The 22,176-nt window shown below is 42.6% G+C and overlaps 1 protein-coding gene across 1 annotated transcript in view; it reads left to right on the top strand.

The window, feature by feature from the left end:
* Positions 1-3,379: 3,379 nt before the first annotated feature.
* gabra2a (gamma-aminobutyric acid type A receptor subunit alpha2a) overlaps positions 3,380-22,176 on the top strand; it is a gene marked incomplete at both ends in the record, with an annotated part of 50,954 nt that continues 32,157 nt past the window's right edge. The window contains 4 exons of the mRNA XM_083997649.1: positions 3,380-3,447; positions 9,350-9,462; positions 11,522-11,589; positions 16,842-17,062. Coding sequence (XP_083853775.1) covers positions 3,380-3,447; positions 9,350-9,462; positions 11,522-11,589; positions 16,842-17,062 — 470 coding nt within the window. The remainder of the gene's footprint in view (positions 3,448-9,349; positions 9,463-11,521; positions 11,590-16,841; positions 17,063-22,176) is intronic.

The following is a 22,176-nucleotide window of genomic DNA, read 5'->3' as shown; positions in this document are numbered from 1 at the left end:
AATGAATGAATGAATATTTTATTTTCGTGTCATGCCACCACTGTGGCCCATCCCATATGGGATTACAAGACACAATAACAAATACAAAAAAACATAAACTAGACAGTCCTTCCTGTTGGTGTTACTTGCCACACAGGTGTGACATAAATAAACAATTTCAGATTACTTTCAGTACTCTACAATATATCGCTCTTCGTTTCATTGCCCAAGCCTTTTCAAGAAATAAAGAAAATGCAAAAATATTCAAATAAAAAAGAAGTTTTAGCTTCTCAGCATCGTCCAACCACACAAATTCGTTATTTGGATCTACTTTACTAAATAATTTTTGTCTTATAGAGTCATAGAACTTAATTCTATAATTGCACATACTGGATGGCCCTAGGCCCCTGATTAACATCCAGTTTGGACGGTCAGTCTTCGACAGTGTCTCTAAGCTGTGCCCTGCTTTCAAAATTGCAAAATTTGAAAGTCCATGTCCAAATTTAACAATGTTTCCATGGGAACTTCTATTGCGGATCTTATCCACTAGATGGTGCCATTGTTCAATGATTGTTGTAGTTACAGTGCTGAGTGTTGGAAGAAGTCTACTTAGATCAAAAGTATCAATACCACAATGCAAAAATACCTAATTATATATAATTAAGTATTTTATATAAGATGACCAAGGATACTTGCATACCTCCATTTTTAGAAAGAAAACCGACCGCAACACTATATTGCATGCAGACAGGTCTCACCCGTGTGGCTCATTTAGAATATACCTTATGGACAAATGCAAAGATTAAGATGTATATGTGACTCTGATCAGGATTTTTTAAATCAGTCCATGGACATACAGCAGCGTTTTAGACAGAGAGGGTATAAATCTGAGCTTATCACTGGAGAGGAGGGATTTGCTCAGCCCTAAACCTAAACAGAAACACGTTCAGAAACCCTATTTTGTCACTCACTACAGCAAAGAAGCTGTCCAGATCAAACACATTATAAAGAAAAACTGGGATATCATTGAGAGTGACCCTTCTTTACAAGAGGTATTCCCTGAACCACCGGTTATCAGTTTTAGAAGGGCCCCCACCATCAAGGATAAATTAGTAAGGAGTTATCTTACCAGACAACAGGCTGTGTCGACCAAAGGTGGGGGACAATTGTTGAATAAAAGGCAACAGAATTCATTTTTTGTTATTTTGTGTGTTTTCATTACCTATTTAATCAACACCGGATACCCACCTAATAATCTATTTTCATTATACCATGAAGAACACAGGTAGGTTAGTGCATTTTAAAATCCAGTTTTAACTTAGGGTGACCAAGAGTTCTCTTGGCCGGACATTTGTTTAACTCTTGTTATGCTGTCATATATGTGTAACTCTATTGTATGGAAACGTGAGCTGGAATTACTGAATTGTTTGTTGTTGTTGCAACTTTCAATAAAGTTGGAAGAAAAAAAAAAGTATGTCGAACCCCTTGTACGCTGTCGTTAATGTGACTTCCCCCAACTTAATTGAGTGAATTCAAGTCTTTCAATAGCTTACATGTTTTATATGTCTTTATTTTTGTGTATATTGGGAACTACAGAGTACAGTGCATAGCCTTTACTTTGCTCAACCTTTGAATTCACTTTTTGTTTTTCTTTTGAGCAGTTGCAGCATTGAAATTGCGCTGAACAGACTAGGCCTAAGCTGTGTACAAGAAGCTGCAAGAAGCCAGCAACACTCCTTCTGATATCTTTAATGCCTCATTGGTCCAGGCTACTCACACAAACCAGTTTCAACGGTCAGTCTTCGACAGTGTGTCTAAGCTGTGCCATGCTTTCAAAATTGCAAAATTTAAAAGTCCATGTCCAAATTTAACAATGTTTCCGTGGGAACTTCTATTGCGGATCTTATCCACTAGATGGTGCCGTTGTTCAATGATTGTTGTAGTTACAGTGTTGAGTGTTGGAAGAAGTCTACTTAGATCAAAAGTATCAATACCACAATGCAAATTAGTATTTTATATAAGATGACCAAGGGTATTTGCACACCTCCATTTTTAGAAAGAAAACCGACCACACTGTATTGCATGCAGACAGTTTTCACCCCCGTGGCTCATTAAGAATATCCCTTATGGACAAATGCAAAGATTAAGACATATGTGATTCTGATCAGGATTTTTTAAATCAGTCCATGGACATGCAGCAACGTTTAAGACAGAGAGGGTATAAATCTGAGCTTCTTACTCAGGCTCATAATAGAGCTTTATCACTGGAGAGGAGGGATTTGCTCAGCCCCTAAACAGGAACAAGTTCAGAAACCCTATTTTGTCACTCGCTCCATCAAAGAAGCTGTCCAGATCAAACACATTAGGCTATAAAGAAAAACTGGGATATCATTGAGAGTGAGCCTTCTTTACAAGAGATATTCCCTGAACTAAATTAGTAAGGAGTTATCTTCCTGCTCACAAACCAGACACGTGGCTGTGTCGACCAAAGGTGGAGGACAATTGTTGAATAAAAGCAATAGAATTAAATTTTGTTATTTTGTGTGTTTTCATTACCTATTTAATCAACACCCAATACCCACCTAATAATTTATTTTCATTATACCATGAAGGTCAGTGTATCTTTTGGTCATTGGATTTTCTCTTGATGAATGGGAATTAAAAATAAAAAATCATTGGTTTATTCTATTTTCGTTTTGAAATACAAAAAATAGAATTGAAACACAAAGTGTTCTTGTTTTTGAGTGTCAAAGAACAATTAACAAAATTTTAGAAACAGTTTGATTGTCATGTTCTGTCACATAACAAAAAATAAAATCAGCAGTCAACAGAAACAAATAAACAGACCAAAAACACTGTACGCATATCAGACGAAAGTGGGGGCAGAAGAAGTTATAACCAAAGTATAAACCTTCAGGTCTGTTGTCCGGGCCCAGGGCATTAAATTATGGTCTACTGTTTGACATCGGCAGTGCACACACATGAAACGTCATCATCAAGAGATGCGTCTCTCCCTCCCCCATAGTGCGCGGTGTGGAGCCGCTCTCTCAGTCAGTGGTTAAGCCGAGGGGACAGGGCAGGGTGGGCGGCGAGTAACCGCGCTCCTCTCGCTTGGAACCTGAGATACTTCTCTATTTCTCTGATCACCTCCACCCTGCGCACACGCGCCCAGTCTCTCCTGGCAACCCCGGGGACGCCGTGCATCACTGAACGGTTGCCACTTGGACATATTGCTACAGGAGCTATGGAGACAGAGACCTGGTGGTTCAGACAGCTGCAGTCTTAGATGAAGTGAACTTGTGGGTCAGTCTTAATGAAGCCAGTCTCTGCGCGGACCAATTAACACTCCAACGTTTCACACAGGCTCTGACAGCGTTCCCATCTGGATCAGGCATCAGCCATGATAGGACGATGGAGCTCACATTCCGTGTCCGTGTTGATCTATCTGGTCGTACTGTGGCAGACACGGTAAGTTTGTGAGGTCTCACGGCTCTCCGGCTGTTTGCCTCTGTCCACTTCCAGGCTGTTAAACGATGTGTTTGTAGACCGCCTTAGGTCGATAATGAAGTAGAAAAATAATAAAGGCTAGTCTTCATAGAGAAATGTTTGCATAATGATAACATTTAAATTAATATTAGTGTTCTTATTAATCTGTGCATCAAACAGCGGTTTTAAAAAAGAGTCACTTGAACTTTTTTTTTTCTTTACTAGACTTATGAATTAAACTAAAGCCTTGTGCCATTTTGCCTCCCACATGTTGTTTGTTAACAGTTGACACTGACATTCTGTACACTCCTGATGTGTTTCTCACAGACCTGTCCATGACCAAACACTTCTCTCCTCTCAGTACATTTTTGAACTGTCATTTTCTGTTGCACTTTGTAGTTTGGCCTTGGTGTCTCGCACTCTGTCTGTGTTTCCGCAGAGAGGAAACACGGGTTTCTCCAATTTTTCCCTGTTAAAAGGGTTTTCTATGGAGTTTTTCCTCAGTGGATGTGAGGGTCTAAGGACAGAGGATGTTGTTATGATGCCATGTAAAGCCCTTTGAGACAAACTGTTTGTAAAAACGGGCTATACAAATAAAATTGCCTTGCCTTGCCTTGCCTTTAGCATGGCTCTCAGAAAAACGGTTCTGGATTTTGATGTAGCTACAATATTTAAACATAAGCCTGGTCATTTGTATTGGACTTTCTCATTGTTTCACTGCCCTGATATTATAATATCTGACTAATGATATATCTGCCTGGTGTCTCATTTAAGATTCATCTGTCGTAAAGCTGTTATGGTCATGCTGACAACTATTCCACTTGAAGTGCATGTTTTTGATTGACCTATGAATTGCTGTCAGTGGGAACTGTACACAGCAAATTCAAAAGTGTTAAATTTCCAGTGTTGGTGTTATATGTTAAAAATACAGTGTTAATTCAACACTTGCTTAGTTCAATTCAACTATGTGAGAGTTAATTCCTCAAAAGAGTTGGTGTTAATCCGGGGAGTTGAATCCAAACAACACTATTAAGTGTTGATTTTAAAATCAACACTTAAAATCAACTCTGTTACGTGTTGACTTTAAAATCAACACTGAACAGAGATCTGTGACGTGTTTTCCTAAAAGTGGGACGACTCCCAGTCTGAGCAGGAGTCTGAGCAGGGGCAACAGCACTTTCTTTTCGCTGCCTTCGGGACTTCACCGAGTATCTTTACGTAAGTAAATGAAAGGCAGCATGCCTATTTGATAATTACCTTCTATTCTATGCAGTAACCTTAGTATTTTTATGTGTTGATAATAAGTCTCACGGAGTCCTGTGTGTAAAGTTAGCTGACATCATGTCCAATGTTAAGGTTAGCATGGTTGTTGTAGCCTGATGCTATTTTTTCAAGTGTGCATTAATGTTCCTTTCTACATAAGACATGATAAATAGGCCTATACACAATTTGCTTAACCTTGGTAATGTTATAGGCCGGGGGTTTGAGCTCCTGCTTGTCTAGGGATAGCATTAGCTGCTAAAAGTCGGACTAGCTCCGGATGGTAGCCTAAAGTTAATTTATGTTGCTGCTGGAGGAATACAGGTGTAGACACACCGACCTCTTCTCTAAATCCAGAGCTTTTTTACGGGCAGGAGTAGTTTACTTTTATTTATTTTTTAACTGTTGGGATTTTTTTTTATTTTATCTTAATTTTATCTTCTCAATCTATCATTAGCCGCAGCTAATACAGGAGTTACACACACACACCTCAGCTGCTGAACATCTGAAATGTCTGTGAGTTTTTATAATGTTTGTAACTTTGAAGTTAAGCCATGTTGTAGCTATCTATGCATATGAACAATAGTATAAAAATGTGTGTTCTTCTGTAGATTGACCAAGACTTCACCGTGATGTTTGGAGAGGAAGTGTCGGGCAGAGTTTTGACAAAAGGGCCTACATTGAAGACCTCTTGTCTGTGCCGCACAAGGTGGGCCTAGTTAATTTGTCTCCTTCTCTTTAAAATATCTCAATTATTTATGATGTGAATGTGTCTGACATTTCTCCTGTTTTTCCACTAGGCTGGGACAGTGACCTGCTTCCCCTACCTACAAAGGCCACAAAAAGAGTGGATTTGCAGATTTGCAGGTATTCAAATGTTAATGTACTTATGCAGTTATTCTGATGATCCTACTTCATGTGTAAAGCACATTTTTTATTGACTTAGTTGAATGTAGCAGTAACACATTTCACAAGTTTCTCATGATTCTTCTTTACATTTTGTTAAAGATGGGAGCCAGTGTCGATACCTTCCTATCTGTGTGGTGCCGGGACAGCCCTTCTTCCTGTGTGTTGGCGCAAAGAAGAACAGAATCCAAAGATACTTCGTCATCATTGACCAAAAGGCCATCCCTTACAAGGCACAGACAGCTTTCGATGAACTCTTCAAAGCACTCTTCACCTTCAGTGTCAACTACCATGAACACTACCGTGAACACCAGGCACACCACAAAGGTTCTGCATTGCTTTATCAGCATTTAAGACTACAACATGGTCTATATCCTGGAAAGACATTACATTTAAAATGTGGAGCAGGGATGTGGTTTATTATTTTGCACCTATTCAGAAGCATTGTGTTCATTCCATAGAGATGTTGCTTTAACTACTACTGCTGATGTAGACACTCAGGATGAAGTTGGTGAGCCCTCAACTTCACAGGCAATGAGAACAGACTCTCCAGCAACTACCCAGCTCTCTGTTGATAATAATCCTGTGTATATTGTGTAACCTGTGCTGTGGTTAGTGCAAAGCCAGTGCTGTTTTTGTGTGCTTGTTTGAAATAAATGTTGATTCAAACTGCAACTTGTGTGGATTTCTTTATATATTATTATTAGGGCCCGAGCCAGTGACAACGTCACAGGGAGGACCCTATTGTAATTCGACATGCACATTAGTCAACGTGCCAGCCGACGAGTAACAACAAGTAAGCAAGCAAGTAACCAAGTACTGCATAGACCTGGCAGCAAAAACCCCAGATATTGTAATGTTTATTTTTCTTATTATTATGCCACTTCGAACGCCATTTCGACCCCTTTCCCAAGCCGAGAAACGGACGATATTTTGCACGCACGTGGGGCCTGTGGCAACTTAGCGTTGAGTGGTGGTCTCGCATGTGGGCGTGGCCAAATGGCAAAATAGCGCCCCCTACAAATTTGTCAAAAACCCATAGGGAAAAAAATGACGTTCATAAAAGTGGACCAAAATCGCCACACATATTTATCAATGCGAGATGAACACAAAATCCTCTTATAGCGAAGCCCGAAACCCAACAGGAAGTCAGCCATTTTGGTTCAAATTTCGTTTACGCAAAACGAACTCCTCCTAGGGGTTACGCCCGATCGGCTCCAAATTGGGTAGAGAACATCGTCAGACCTAGCTGAGCTTATCTTGTGCTCCGCAGGTCTGTAGCTCAAAGCGCTTGGCCTCTGGCGTGCCCCGAAGTTTGGCGACTGTTTCGGTGCTCGCCATTTAAATACGAACGGCTCTCATGCCCACATACTTGATCGTAGACGCTTCAAACTTGGTGCAAAAATCTATAGCGAGACCCTGAACGATCCGACATATTATTTGCCTACGTCGCTCATAGCGCCCCCCGGTGGTAACAGGAAACGTACAAAAATTCGTTAAAAATACATAGTTGACCAAATCGACTTCGTTCCACTTCTAATACATGCAGACCCGGATGGTGAAGCTACATCATCAACGCTTTGACCCTACGAGCAACAACGTCCGTGTGCCGCCGCGGCGAATGTGTATCTTCCCAATTTAAATTACGTTTGCCAATTACGCGCACATACTTCGTCGTAGCCACTTGAAATTCAAAGGACATGACGTTGGCTCCTCCCTGAACGTTTTGATGTATCGACTTCCTGCCTGGCTCATAGCGCCCCCCGGTGGTAACAGGAAGTACGCAAAAATTCATAAAAAATCCATACTTCACCCGATCAACTTCATTCCACTTCTAATACATGCAGAACCAGTTGCTAAAGCTACATTATGAACGCTGTGAAGATACGACGAACGGCGTCCGTGTGCCGCCGCGGCGACTGACGATTTTTTATCGTACAATTACGTTTGCCTTTTTCGTGGCTTTAACGAAGTCGTGGCCTCACGAAATTTCATCCACAGGTCAAGAATGGCGAACTCTTTCAGCGGATACAGTCGTTTCCCATGGGCGTGGCTAAATGCCTCAATAGCGCCCCCTTGAAGTTTTTCCCAAATTCTCCATAGACAAATTTCGCTTACTTTGTCGTACACATACAAAACTCGACACACACGTGTATCATACCCAAACATACAAAAAATTGAATTAGAGCCACGCCCTAAACCCGACAGGAAGTCGGCCATTTTGGTTAGCATTTCTTTGACGCAAAACGAACTCGTCCGAGGGAGTTCGCCCGATTGACTTCAAATTGGGTACAGAACATCTCCAGACCAAGCTGATTACGGCTTGTGCTCCGCAGGTGTGTAGCTCAAAGGGCGTGTCTGCTAGGGCACGGCCAAGTCCCACGAGTCAGCTAAAAAGGTTTAAATGCTAACACGCCCACAGATTTGATCGCAGCGGCTTCAAACTTGGTGCACATGATGAGGGCGTGACCCTGAACGATCCGACATATTATTTTCCTACGTCACTCATAGCGCCCCCCGGTGGTAACAGGAAGTGCGCTAAAATTCATTAAAAATACATCGTTGACCCCATCAACTTCATTCCACTTCTAAAACATGCCGAACAAGTTGGTGAAAGTATTTCATGAACGCTATGACGCTACGGCTAATGGCCCCCTTGTGGAGGCGACAGGAATAGCGCTCCATCGTGAACTGCCACCTCCCACGGATTTTGCCCGATTGACTTCATATTCGCTACAGATCATCAGGAGACCAAGCTGGTCAAACACTATTAAAAGCTTTTCTCTACGTCAAACGGCGTGGCTGCTAGGGGGCGACAAAGTTGGTCAACTGCTCGTTTAGTCGCCATGCTATTACGTTTGCCTTCCACGCCCACATACTTGATCGTAGTCACTTCAAAATTTCAGTACGTGATCAGAGGCCCGCCCTCTACGCCTCCATTTGATCGTACGCTAGCTCGCTCAAGACGCCCCCTTGTGGACACAGGAAATGTCGTGTTTTGCATCGACATTGTCCGATCAGCTCGAAACTTCACATGTGTGATGAGGTCACGACCCCAAACACAACGGCCCACATCCCGTTACCGCCCCCTGGTGGACGAACCGTAAACCTGCCGTAACTCCATCGTACGTTGTCCGATTTGCTCGAAACTTCGCGTGTTCGACGAGGGGACCGCCCTCGACGCAGCCGCCCACGTCCGGTTGCGCGCGGGGGTTTCGAAGAGCGGCCCGGGGGTAGCGGGGACGCCGAGTGGCGTGGAACGAGGGCCCGTCATAGCCGCTTGCGGCTTTAATTATTATTATTATTATTATTATTATTATTATTATTATTATTATTATTATTATTATTATTATTATTAACAGCAGCAGCAGTAATAATATATTTAACACTCCCATAGTGTTACTATAATTTGAACCTTATTTAGTGTTAAAACAACACAATGATAGTGTTAATTTTTTACACTACACACTAGTGTTAGGGAAATTCAACACAGTGAGTGTTAGATTTCAACTACTGAGAGTGTTGTTCCAACTCTGTCACAGTGTTAATTGTTTAACACTTTCAAAAGTGTTATTTTAACTCGATTTAGTGTGGACCAATATAGACACTTTTAAAGTGTTCAATTTAACTCCCTAGGAGTTGAATTAACACTTCTGAATTTGCTGTAATTCCACCTGCTGCTATTGTATTTTTTCTTTCTCTTACATCATTCATGTAGGTCAAAGGCAGATTCCAATTCAACACGTAACTTCAAAGACATCACAACCTTCACCAAGATCCTGGACAGTCTGCTGGATGGATATGACAACAGACTCAGACCTGGTCTTGGAGGTAGGACATGGGGGAGTGTACACACATCAGACACTGTGTTTTTGTCACTTGTCTTCCCTAACAAAAGTAAAACTACTAAAAGACCGGATTTGACATTTTTCAAGATAAAACTTAACAAAGTTCTTATCACATCACCATGTCTGGAAATACCCACACCTCTCAAACTTACCACCAGCAGCTTGTACACCAGATATTCTCAGACTGTTTTCAAAGGGCTGGCTAGTTATTTATATAGGCTATAATGTGACAACCCTGTCCAGGCAGCCCTTTCTGTATGAGCCTGATGGTTGGAGTCTGGTTATCGGAGTGATTCACTTCACCTGGTATGGCTGCAGTGTATATAGCAGCCAGCAGTCAACCTGTCTCTCACTCTCTCCTGACTACCTCATTTGGTTTTTATTTCAGTTTAGTTTAGTCTCCTTTTATGTTAAATAAACTTAATTAGTGTGACTGCTGAAAGCATTCACACTATTGTTCTTCTGTTCGGCCATTTTCTTCCGCCTTTTTACGGTCTTCTTCTAGTCCTTCATACTTTGTGCTATTTCAACAATTCATATATCAAAACGTGCAGCTTTTTTTGAACTTTATCGGCATTACTTTTCTCTTTTTAACTATTTATACTTTTTTAAAATATTTAACTTTTTCTGCAAATTAAACTCTAGACAAATTATTTTCTCCAGTTTTGTAGCCACACTTGTCTTCTGGCTAAAATTCTGTTAAAAAATGCAAAGAGACTTAGATAATAATTTAAAATATTTTTTAAATGCAGCCAGGGAGCTCTCTGCTCTCATTCAGCCCAATGCATTTTTTTCACAGCAGCAGGAGAAGGAGCTCAACTTTGTAACTTCTCCACAACTCTGTCTGTAGTCCAGTTGGTAAGGTGGACGCTTGCCAACCCCAAGGTCACTAGTTCGAATCAAGGCTGAGCAATCTTGTTATGTGATGTTGAATTCTGCTCCCCTCCCCCACCCTCAATTGGTTACAGGTGTTCGTTAAGAGACGCATTAATTGCTTCTGCCACCGTTTGCAGCACATCATCACATTACAATGGCAACATGCTTATGTCTGTGCTCTCTGTGGTGAAGTGGCAGAGTAAAGGTTTATTGATCATGAGGTCATGGGTTCGATTCCTGCCTCATTCATGTCGTACTTTCTGCTAGAGACTTCATTCAAATTCTGATTTGTAGACAAACTTCTAATGGCTCATTTATGATGCTTTTTAAGCATCATTGAAAAATCTCACATTCATCAAACTCTCAACCTCTACTTCATCAGAAGTGTTGGAATGGCCTAGTGGATAAGGTTCCTGCCATCCAACCACAAGGTCACAGGTTCAAATCCCACCTGACCAGTCTTGTTAGTGTGTCAGCCACTTTGAACTTTAACCAATACCACTTGGTCTGGTCACATGATCAAACTTGATAAATGCATATGCGCCTCCACCTATTCTCTTTACCTCTTTCAATCTTGGTTTGTGTTAACATGTTTCTTGTTTATACCACTGCACTAAGATTGATTTGCACTGGAACTACAGCTTTGGGCTCGTTAACTTCAGAGTGAGACAGAGTGCAGTTCATCAACAGACAACAGTCTCTGCAACTGTGTGTACACTGTGGCCTAGAGGCAGAGTGAAAGTCTGCTGACCATGAGGTTGTGGGTTTGATACCTACCTTGGTCAACAATTTGAATGGTGATAACTGCTTGCACTATTTGCTAATTCTGCAACAGCATTCAGCTGCTTTCAGCATTCACACGCATTTCCATCAGGAAATGCTACTTTATCTAGTTTTAGTTACAACTCATATCTGGTCTTCCCTACTTTGTTCGGCCTTGAGTTGGGTTGTGACAATATTGTATAGCTGTGCAGCACTTGTGGAACTCTTCTGTGTTGCCACATGCAGGAAGTCAGAAAGTTACACACAGTATAGAATATCCGGGCGATTTTCACATAAAACACTGCTGAATTGTTTCATGTATAGGAAACAAATACGTTTGAGGCTCTGCTCACAAAAGGAACTGACTTGTTTTTTTGTTTTTTCTAAATACATGTAATTCACAGACCGGATAACAGAAGTGAAGACTGATATATATGTGACAAGTTTTGGTCCAGTGTCTGACACAGATATGGTGAGTCTTACACAAATCACCTCATGGTATGTTACCTTCTTGTGTGATGCTTTAATCCTATGCTCAAATAAATCAACACCTTTAAACAGTTTTTGGTTTGTACTTGTAGGATTTTTACTTCTGGTGGGAAGAAGGAATTTGACACCAAAATGTGGGAGATTTTGAGTCTCAGGTGGTAGTCGGACACTGCCAAGATGGCAGTGTTCGAGGTGCTCACTCTGAGCTTCAAAACATCTCTTCAGAAACCTGTAGATGACTTCATAGAGGCTACGTCCATCTGTATTTACAGTCTGTCGTCTGGACTATACGAAGACGAAAGACATCAGTTGACCTGGATAGAAAACACTATCCCCTCATATTATTTCTTGAGAAATTTAGGGTCTGTACAAAAGGCAAACACCAAGCCTTCAAGCCTGTAACACGATTCTTTAAAAAAAAATGCTGGACACGTGCACATGTAGCTTACACACATTCAGCTCTTGTAAACCATTTCCATGTTTTTCCATATTCTGTGTTATAAACTGTTTTCTTTCTTGTCTGTATACAACATCTATTGCATGTCTGCCCGTCCTCTGTCTCTCACCCTGAGCTTTCTCCTGTTTTTTCTTGGGAGTTTTTCCTCAGTGGATGTGAGGGTCTAAGGACAGAGGATGTTGTCATGATGCTATGTAAAGCCTTTTGAGACAAACTGTTTTTCAAAATGGGCTATACAAATAAAATTGCTTTGCCTGCCATCCAGCGGACAATATCCGTCAGACAAAGACCTGTCAGAACTGCTTGTCCTGTTGCTATGGGAAATCCACCCACTCCAACAGGAGAGTGATGACATGTCAGGGGACAGCCTGTGTTATTAAAGATGTGATCTGATCATACATCACCCAGCTCTGATGTGCAGTTGTCTGGTCTACACATTACATGGGGGGTTCTGGACTGGAAAAACCATAGTCCAGATAATCTATATGATGCTCTCCTCCTCCTCTCCACCTGGCTCCACTCAAATATTTAAGTGGCATGGAGTAACAGAGAGATGGAAGTGGCCATGATGGAGACATTACCTTCTAAAGAAAGACGACACAGTGATGGTCTTATCTTTAATTCATAACATGTCTCCATCAAACTTGCAGAAGATAGTTTCACTCCCCCACTGTATCTTTTCTGTGCCACTGATAGCTGAGCCCTGAACTCTCCCATTAGGAACACACACACACACACACACACACACACACACACACACACACTATGGGGTGAAATCGATGTCAAAACAACCGGAAAGACGCACAGCGACGTGTGTGTGCACGCATGGTTACTTTGTTACGCGTGCGTGCGTTGTTACGCGCAGGTTGTATTTCACGTGTGACAAAAGCTGCATACGTATGAAGCAGCGTGTGCACGTCTGTCAGTCACTCAGTACGTTTACATGACACTTGAAAAAACCGAATTATTGCCTTAATCCGACTATAACTGGACAACTGAAGTGCATGTAAACACCTTAGTCCGACTGAAATCGGAGTTGGAGAACTCCGATTAAGACACCCAGATAATGCGATTGGAATTCGATTTTCTCCGTCATGTATACACCTTAGTCGGAGTATAACTGGACAATGCATGTGCGCATGCTCCACAACCGTAGAGACGGCACAAAGTGGAGCAGAGAAGCCGGCCAAACCCGGCAAAGTAAAGAAAAAAACCCAACATCAGCGCCGATTCAATGCATTAGTTATTCGTTTTTTTCAGTTGCATGTATATTGAGACAAGGACAGAAGTCCGACTTGACGCCAAAATCGAATTTTGAGCATCGCTCGATTAATCTCTGCATGTAAACGTACTGACTGTTTGACAAATTATGTTACGCGTTCACACACACGTGCGGTCGCAGATTTTGTTGCTGCGCAGCAGGAAGTTGATCTGCACCGTGCGCACCACACCGCGTAATAAGTGAGCCAGACTTTGCCTGCCGGACCGGAAATTCAAAAGAAGAAGAAGAAGAAGCAGAAGGAGGAGAAGAAGGAGAAGGAGAAAGGAAAAGACCCATGAGATAATTATATTATAGACAGGAGGAGGCTCAGTGATGTCATGTCTTTTTATGCTCCATGGTTGACACTGATTCTGCATTGATATTTCAATTTCAACCTTCCTGATGGCTCGACAGTTTTGTTACAGTACCTGTATAATTATTAAAGGAGCATTATCGCAAATACAGCAGTAATAGCATAAAATAAGATGAAATATGCAAAAGATGGGTCGGGGGGAGCCATAACTAAATTTACAAAAAAAATCGCCAACAGTATAGTGTCCGTGGGGCAAATGCAGCATTTGTCTTTGTTATAATCCAAGCCGGCCCGGCGCTTGCTGCGTTAAAATGCACTCAGAACTCGCAAATCCGACCCCCGAACAAGACAAATATGCTACAGTAAGTAATGTAGCAGTGTTAGGCTGCTCACAGTCACTGCATCGCTCGGTAGAACACTTTGTCTCCACGTCCCTGTGTCTTTCTTCAGCTGTCCTCTCAGCGTTATTAAGGAGGAGGACGTTTCAGTTGCTGTTGTTGTCGTTGTTGTGGTTGTGCGCGACGTAGAGCTGCCGCTTCCACTAGCGAGTTTTCTTTTTCCCGCGATTGCACGTTCATTCAGCCTGGTGAGGGAGGAGGAGGGGGAGGAGGTAGGAGGGACTAAACGAGGCTGCTCTCTCTCTCTGACAGCTGCCCACTTGTTTATATCTGATAAGCTCCGCCTGGCTCCATCTAGTGGCCGAATTAAGGATTTGGATTTGCGATAATACTCCTTGTAAAAAAAAACAAAAAAAAACTCAGTTTGTTGTGTTGCAGCTATTCAGGTGCACAAACCTAACACACATCTCCAGCTGTCCCAGCAGTTGTCAATGAACTGATTACGTGCGGGGGGCGTGGTTAACTTACAAATGTTTGTATTAATTTGTGTCTGCAGGCCATGTGTAAGCAAAGTAAAAGAAACAGAAAGAGAACTCTTTCGTTTTTCTGTTTCAAAACCAAATAATAAAAAAAACAACGTTGTTTTTCTGTTATTCTGTTATAAAACAAAAACAGAATAACGTGGGAAATTAAGTCTTTGACTTTTTTATTGTTTTGTTATCATGATATTTGGAAACTTCGCTCCACAGCGGCCAGGTCCCGGAGCAACTCTCTCCACACCCCCCACTTGCGTCCGCTCCCCCCCCACCCCCCGGCCGGAACTCCGTGGTCCATCCCTGCACCAGAGTTCCCCGGGTCACGCTGCGGAGCAGCGGCCTGCTCCTACAGCGGATCGCTCCGTCCCGGACCGGGAGCGACATCGCCGCAGCCGCCACTGCCGCTGTGGAGCGCTGGAGGAGGAGGCCGCTGTGAGCTGCCTAGTCAGCGGGGCGGAGCAGCAGCGTGACCCGGGGATGGCATGTGGACCACGGCCCACAGCGGCTCAGACGCAAGGTGTGGAGAGAGTGGCTCCGGCCGGCCGCTGTGGCCAGCTGGGACACGGATTATTCTCTCTGTCTTCATTGAACAAATAAATCATGTCATGCAATCTGTATCTCGTATTGGATTGATTGCACCATCTACTGGATGAAAATGGAACACAGAACAACTACACTACGCGTCACTTTACACGTGGTGGTGCGCACCGTGCAGATCAACTTCCGGCCGCGCAGCAATAGATTATGCGACCGCATGCGTGTGTGAACGCCTAACAACATTAGTCAAACAGTGACAGACAGACGTGCACAATCTGCTTCATACGAACGCAGCTTCTTGTCACGCGTGACACAGTTTGCGCACGTCGTTTCCGCGTACGCGTGAGCGCCTGACAAAAATGTTCAATCAGCTTCACGCGAGCGCTAATGCGTGCGTTCGCTGAAAAACGCATGAATGTTACACGTGGTCACTACGCGTAGTGTGATTACCGGCGTGCAGCAGTCATCACACGTGAACGTGCGCGTGAACGGGGGGCCATTATAAGTCAATGAGGAAACTACATTACACGTCAGGCGCTGTCTGCTGCACAGGCGTCAAAGCACGCGGGTGTGACACGTCCAGTTGATAGGTGCGCACGTAATATGATGATTGTACCGGCATACACACACACACACACACACACACACACACACAGCAAGACACCTTCGTAAAACACTAATACAGCTGCTTCAGACTAGTGAAGACAAACTCATATTTTTCGTTGCCAAAGCAAAATTAACTGCTCTGTAAATCTAAGTTAAGGACAGAACCATCTGGGCAGTGTTGACAGATATAGGTAGCATGTGTGTTTTAGCGGGTGGCACAGTAGTTCAATGGTTAGCACCAGAGATGGGATCAAGTCACACATGTGCACCGTGCCGTACCTTTGGGGGAGAGCGGTGGGTGGCGCAACACGGCAAAACAAAAAAATCAAAACATAAACATGATTTGGCTGTACTATTGTTGTCAGTTAAAATGGCATTTCAAATTAACACGATTCCTTAGTCTCTCACTTAATTTCCACATTTTCTAACCAATATTTCAAGGCCTATTACTCTTTTTTTCTGTCAGTGTCCACTCTTTGCGCTGCAATAGTAACTTTTTCAGCAATTAATTTGTTTTAAACTGCATGAGAAATGGATGTGTGGCTTGAGAGCCTGTTAAAAGTCTTCCATTCAATGCAGAGTTTTCCCTACCATTAGGGACAATAAGTGTTTTGGCCCACTGACCAAGCTGAAAAAACTGGCAATTTGGTTCTTTTTTTAGTGATAATATCTTTTAAATCTTCATACTGTTAGGACTCAATAGGAACTGAACCCAAATGCAAACAACCAAAAAGCAGTATAAGTGCTTTATTGAAGCACGGTCGGCTTAGAGACGACAGGTGCCAAGGGGCAGGCAGAGAGAAGGTTGTGGACATACATTATGTACATTATATTTGCCCATGTGCTGATTTCAGCAGCCCTGCCCTGATTGCTTTCATGAGTCTCTCCTTCACTTGTGTACTTAAGTCTTGTGCTTTGTGCTTGTCATGTTCATGGTGTATGTTGTGATCCACTATCAGCTGTTACCTCCTGTTTTTTATCATATTATTGTGCACAGTACTGTGTTGAACAATATAGGCTCCCTCGTGATCACAGGGGCCCTACCAACCAGCACTTTAGTTTGCTTATGCCTTGGGCAGGTCTTTGGTGCTAGTTTAAGCCTGGCTCCAGTGAGCTTGGCCTTTACTTCTTCAGCAGCGTTGATGGAATATCTCTCTGCTCTCTCTCTGTCTCTCTTTCTCTCTCAGGAGTACACTGTGGACGTTTTCTTCCGTCAGAGTTGGAAGGATGAGCGACTTAAGTTCCACGGACCAATGAATATCCTGCCTCTCAACAATCTGATGGCCAGTAAGATCTGGACCCCAGACACTTTCTTCCACAATGGCAAGAAATCAGTGGCCCACAACATGACTATGCCCAACAAGCTACTGAGGATCATGGAGGATGGAACCCTGCTATATACCATGAGGTATCTGATTTGTACCATGTTTCTATACCTGCTTATTCATGTAGTTATCCATCAGCCATGTGTTAAGCCAGGAACACACCGCCACGACGCTTCCCGACGCGTCCCAACGCCGACAGCTTTGGCCGACGAGTCTGTCGCCTCTCGTCGGGAGAAAGGAAAAAGTGAAACACACTGCCCCGACTGCCGACCAGAGCGACTGAGGACTCCCCCATAGAAATACAGACCAATACAGACCAGGGGCAGCTCTGCTCACTGTTCATTCAAACAAACTAATGCCACTGCCACAGTTAATTTCATCAATGAGACCAACATTTATCTCCCCAAAACAATTTAACCAGCCACGTGTTAACAGCGCTAAAGCCGAAATTAAAACAGTTTTTAGCAGCTTACTGCTGTGGCTCGGTTGCCGCGAATTGGCGATAGCCGATGCTAATTTCTGTTAGCCCGTCTATGGTGTTTTACATTACACGTTAGCATTAAGCTAGCGGGCTTTATATGCTTAGTTGTGAGCTGTGTGTGTTTTGAACGTTGTTTCAAACTATGTGGGTTTGATTGAACATCTTTGATGTTTAAATATATATTGCCGCTTAATATATTGCTTTACTCCTCTTTTTATTTTGTATACCATTTTTACTGTAGCACAGGCTAGGACACCGTTTGTTTACTGTGGTCACTTCCGTCCCTCCCACACACCGCGCTGATTCGCTTAGGGCACCGCCAATCAGAATCGCCATAGCTAGCACACAGCCAATCAGAGTACCCGACGAGTCTACTCTCCCGACGGCCGACGAGTCCCGACTGAGCATGTTCAATCGGCCCCGACGAGATCCGACAAGACCCGAGGCTCCCCGACGGAGAGGAACACACCAAACAGACGAGCTGCCGACGCCGTCCGACGAGGCCAGACGCCCGACGGTCGGCTCGGTGTGTCCCTGGCTTAAACAGTAGCTCCTGCAGATCCAGGTGAGAAACTCCAGTTAAAGTCCCTGGAAAGTGAAATTGGAGTTTTGTTTCAAAATATATTAAAAGTGTTCGAAATGTATTGATAAAAACATGCAAAAAGACTCATTTCTGTACAGTGCTTAATTTTAGAGGTTAGGGTTTCACAGTTTCACTCTGCTTCAGTGGTCTTTGTTGACGCACTGGCGTCCCTACTTTCATAACTCCTCACATGTGCACAGTAATATTATAAATACTTCAAGAATGCCAACGAGCGTCTGCTGCCACTACCAGAGCTACCAGTCCACTAGCTTGGTCTCTGTCTTAAAGAGGACCTATTATGCTCCTTTTTGCACAAACTAAAATAGTTCGTGGGTGTCTTAACCCCTTCAGACCCTGCGTCCATTGGAATGGACATGACATATTTCTGTCTCTAAACAAATAAATACTCTGTAATTCAATGATGTCAGCAATGCTAGTTACTGATTGGGTCCTGATTATCCAACCACAATCATGTTATGACTTTGAGCACACTCTGAGAGAGTGACAGACATCGGACAAGACAAGCATGGTGGGCCGACTGCAGAGAGGGAGGAGGAGGCGCCCGTTTTCAATCAAAAATATAAATTTATGTTCATGCTGGCCAAAGCAATTTGCTGTCAGTATACTTCTAACTGTTACAAGTCATAATATTTGAAGTTATTTTAAACAAATATCATATCATTAATTTGTAGGATTTTTTCAAAGTCCAATGTCCATTGCAGTGGACATCAGGAGTTAGGCGAGGTAAGCCAACACTCAAATGCTTAGTGTCAGTATATAAAGAAACTAAATACCTGTACGCTTTTATAGGTAAAGCGTGGTGTCACAGTTTATTTATTCATGATTATAACATTTTTAATATATATTTTTTGTTCATAATGTTCTCAATCATAATAATGAGTGTCAAAGACTCCCGTAAACGTCTCGTAAATCTGAACTTGACTCCTTGAATTCAGGCAATGAGGAGGATGTTGAGTGAGATAGGTGGTAGGCCTAAGTTTAGAAATTAAGACAGTTTTTAATTCTTAGTATCTGGTTTTCATCAATTTGATGTCTTATCTAAATGGAATAGATAAGTGTTCAAGAGTGAGAATACATGAAATGAGTTCAAATGTGATTGTTTTGTTATTAGATTCAGAGAGGGACAGTAGAGAGGTTATAGTACATGCATGTGTAGCACCCTACCCTATGAACTGAGAAACTATTTATTCGGAATCACCTTTAATATTAGGGCGGGCTCTGGGTTCTTAGGTTTTTGTGGTTGGTGCCGTATTAACCTGTACTAATGAAGTATAACTAATGAGAAGATTCCCTTTTTTCTTTTCAGGTTATAAAGTAAGTAAATAAATGAATTGGTGCCTCCACTTAGTAGAACTTAAAATGAAATAAAAGGTAAAATCCCACTAAGAATAAACAACTTTCTTCAAGTGTAACTTGTCTCTTTATATCAATGAAGTATTGACACAGCAAATTATCTCACAGCAACACAGGTAAACAATATCTTTCTTACACAAACTCTCAATATCAGTGTCACTTATTATTCCCTGAATGCAACACACTTTCAAATCTCACATTTATAACAATTGTGTGCACACAACCCAAAAAAACAAACGATGCAGGCCTGAGTCGTTGCTTGTGATCGGTGGGGTCTCAAACCTTGTGACCACTTCACTTAAGCGAGCAAAATAAAATGTAATGAGTTAATCCGGTGTATTTGTGATTGTTCGTACTCACAGTCTGTCCTCAGTCAGTTTGTATGGGTTTGGTTGGGAATGAGGATGAGGGGATGAATGTGGGGGAATGAATGAAGAGGGAGAGAGGAAAGGAGAATCCGGGGACTGCTCACTGGTTACACACTCGGCCACTAGCCGCCGCTCGCGTCGAGGATACACGAAAAAGGTCCAAGATGTGTTGTCCTGGTCTGGATCTCTGACGAGCATACACACACGGCTCTAAATCACTCATATTCATAGTTTCTGTGCATATTCGCGAGCTCATTCCGAGTTCACATAACATACTATAGTAACACACATTAAACACAGCAAGTAACGTGAGGCTACTACATTCAACATCACTGATAGCATGTTAGCACAAGCCACTCGCTCATCACGGTTAGCATTCATAGTCACAACAGTAGTAAAACAGTCCGTATTACCACAAACATAACATTTACCTTCAGTACGCATCAGTATGACCCTGTTCCGCTGGTAAACTCTGCATTTAACACTGGAATCGAAGGAAACACTCGTACTGTAGCTCATGCTACATTGCATGTAAACGTTGTCACCTCATGTGCGTCTCGTCTCTCTCTGTTGTTTTCCGTATGTCCCAGGTGTCCCACCCCCTTAGCTTGCCTGATAGGACGCTCGTTCCCCACAACCATAGCAACCCAGCAGACTGACAGGTAGAATGAGGATATGACGAATAGGTCAGATACCTATACACTGGAGTCAACAAAATAAATGATTTACATTATATAATATCAACCATTGTTATTATTTTAACCTTTTGTATGAAATATGAACTTACATGGCTTTTATGTAATTTTCTTAATGACAAATAAATGCATTATAATGAAATTAAGTTATGAACAGAACTTATTTATTACTTATTTATTTCTTTAAGTGCTTTTAATCTAGACAGGGCTACACCCTCCCCCTTCTAAACCATTAGATGTCCTCATCTAATCCTGTGCTTCTTGGGTGGGGCTTTTCTAGCAGGTGTAGAACCTCTATCTGTTGAGCTATCAGTAGTATGTGGATTCAGATTTAGCTGAATGACCATACCATGATGTACAATAGTTACTGGTTCATCCATAGAATGACCAGGTTTGTCATAAGTCAAACGAATGACTGGCTTGTTTTGTCTCTGTGAGTGTCTAGTAGTCAAGTTATCTTTGTTTCTAGCATCTCTTTTACTAGATGAGGTTAGTTCTTGTTCTGTCTCTGTTTCCTTTCCTGTGTTTTCAGGTTCTGACTCATCAGATGACTTTTCATCAGGTAAGTCTGTGTCACTTTGTTCAGGTAAGTCTGCGTCACTTTCACCACTTCTTGTCACGTCCATGTTTTCCTCTGTGGCTTTAGGGATCTGATTTGATTGACGGTAAGTAGACAAGACATGTCTCTCAACTTCATCAATGTCAAAGGATGGATATCCTGGTATCTCATCAAACTCAGATTCTGAATCAGAAGGATCACTATCTGCAGACTCGGGCAGGTGATGCCTCCGACTCCTCCTTTTGTTCTGTGACCTTGTGACAGACGGTTCCGTGTGTTTTGTTGTTTGAGCTGAGGGATCTGATATCCTTACCAGGTAACCGATTGGCAGGAGATGGTCTCTGTGAAGAGTTTTGACACTTCCGGATCCACACTCTGGTTTAACTTCATAGACAGGTAAGTTGGGTAACTGTCTGACAATGACATAAGGATTGGATTTCCATCTGTCTTGAAGTTTGTGCTTCCCAGTAAGACCAAGGTTTCTCAACAGGACTCTGTCTCCTTCGGCCAATGGCTGACCTCGAACACGGCGATCGTACTGAGACTTGTTTCTCAAGTGACTTTTGTCAGCTGCCTCGGTGGCAAGTTTGTAGGCTTTCTTTAAGTCCTGTTTCAACTTGTTGACATACTGAAGATGGTCAGGTTCATGCTCTCCGTCGAGACAGGTGTTGAAACAAATATCCACAGGCAGTCGCGCCTCCCTGCCGAACATAAGAAAATACGGAGCGTATCCGGTGGCATCATTTTTAGTACAGTTATACGCGTGTACTAACTGACTAATGTGTTGACTCCATTTGTGCTTCTTTTCGTTCTGCAGGGTGCCCAGCATCGACAAAAGGGTGCGGTTGAATCGCTCAGGTTGGGCATCACCCTGGGGATGATAAGGAGAGGTGCGCGACTTTCTGATTCCTAGACTAGAGAGAAGCTGTTTTATGACTTTACTCTCAAAGTCTCTCCCCTGGTCCGAATGGATCCGGGCTGGGAGGCCATAATGAACAAAGTACTTCTCCCATAGTACTTTAGCGACGGTCATGGACTTTTGATCTCTAGTAGGAAAGGCCTGAGCGTACCGTGTGAAATGGTCGGTAACGACTAACACGTTGGCTATGCCTTTGCTGTCAGGTTCTATCTGCAAGA

Source organism: Trachurus trachurus (genome assembly GCF_905171665.1).
Source record: "Trachurus trachurus genome assembly, chromosome: 22".
NCBI classification, from domain to species: Eukaryota; Metazoa; Chordata; class Actinopteri; order Carangiformes; family Carangidae; genus Trachurus; species Trachurus trachurus.
Note: the sequence above shows the minus strand (reverse complement) of the source record. Positions and strands in the feature narration are given on the sequence as shown.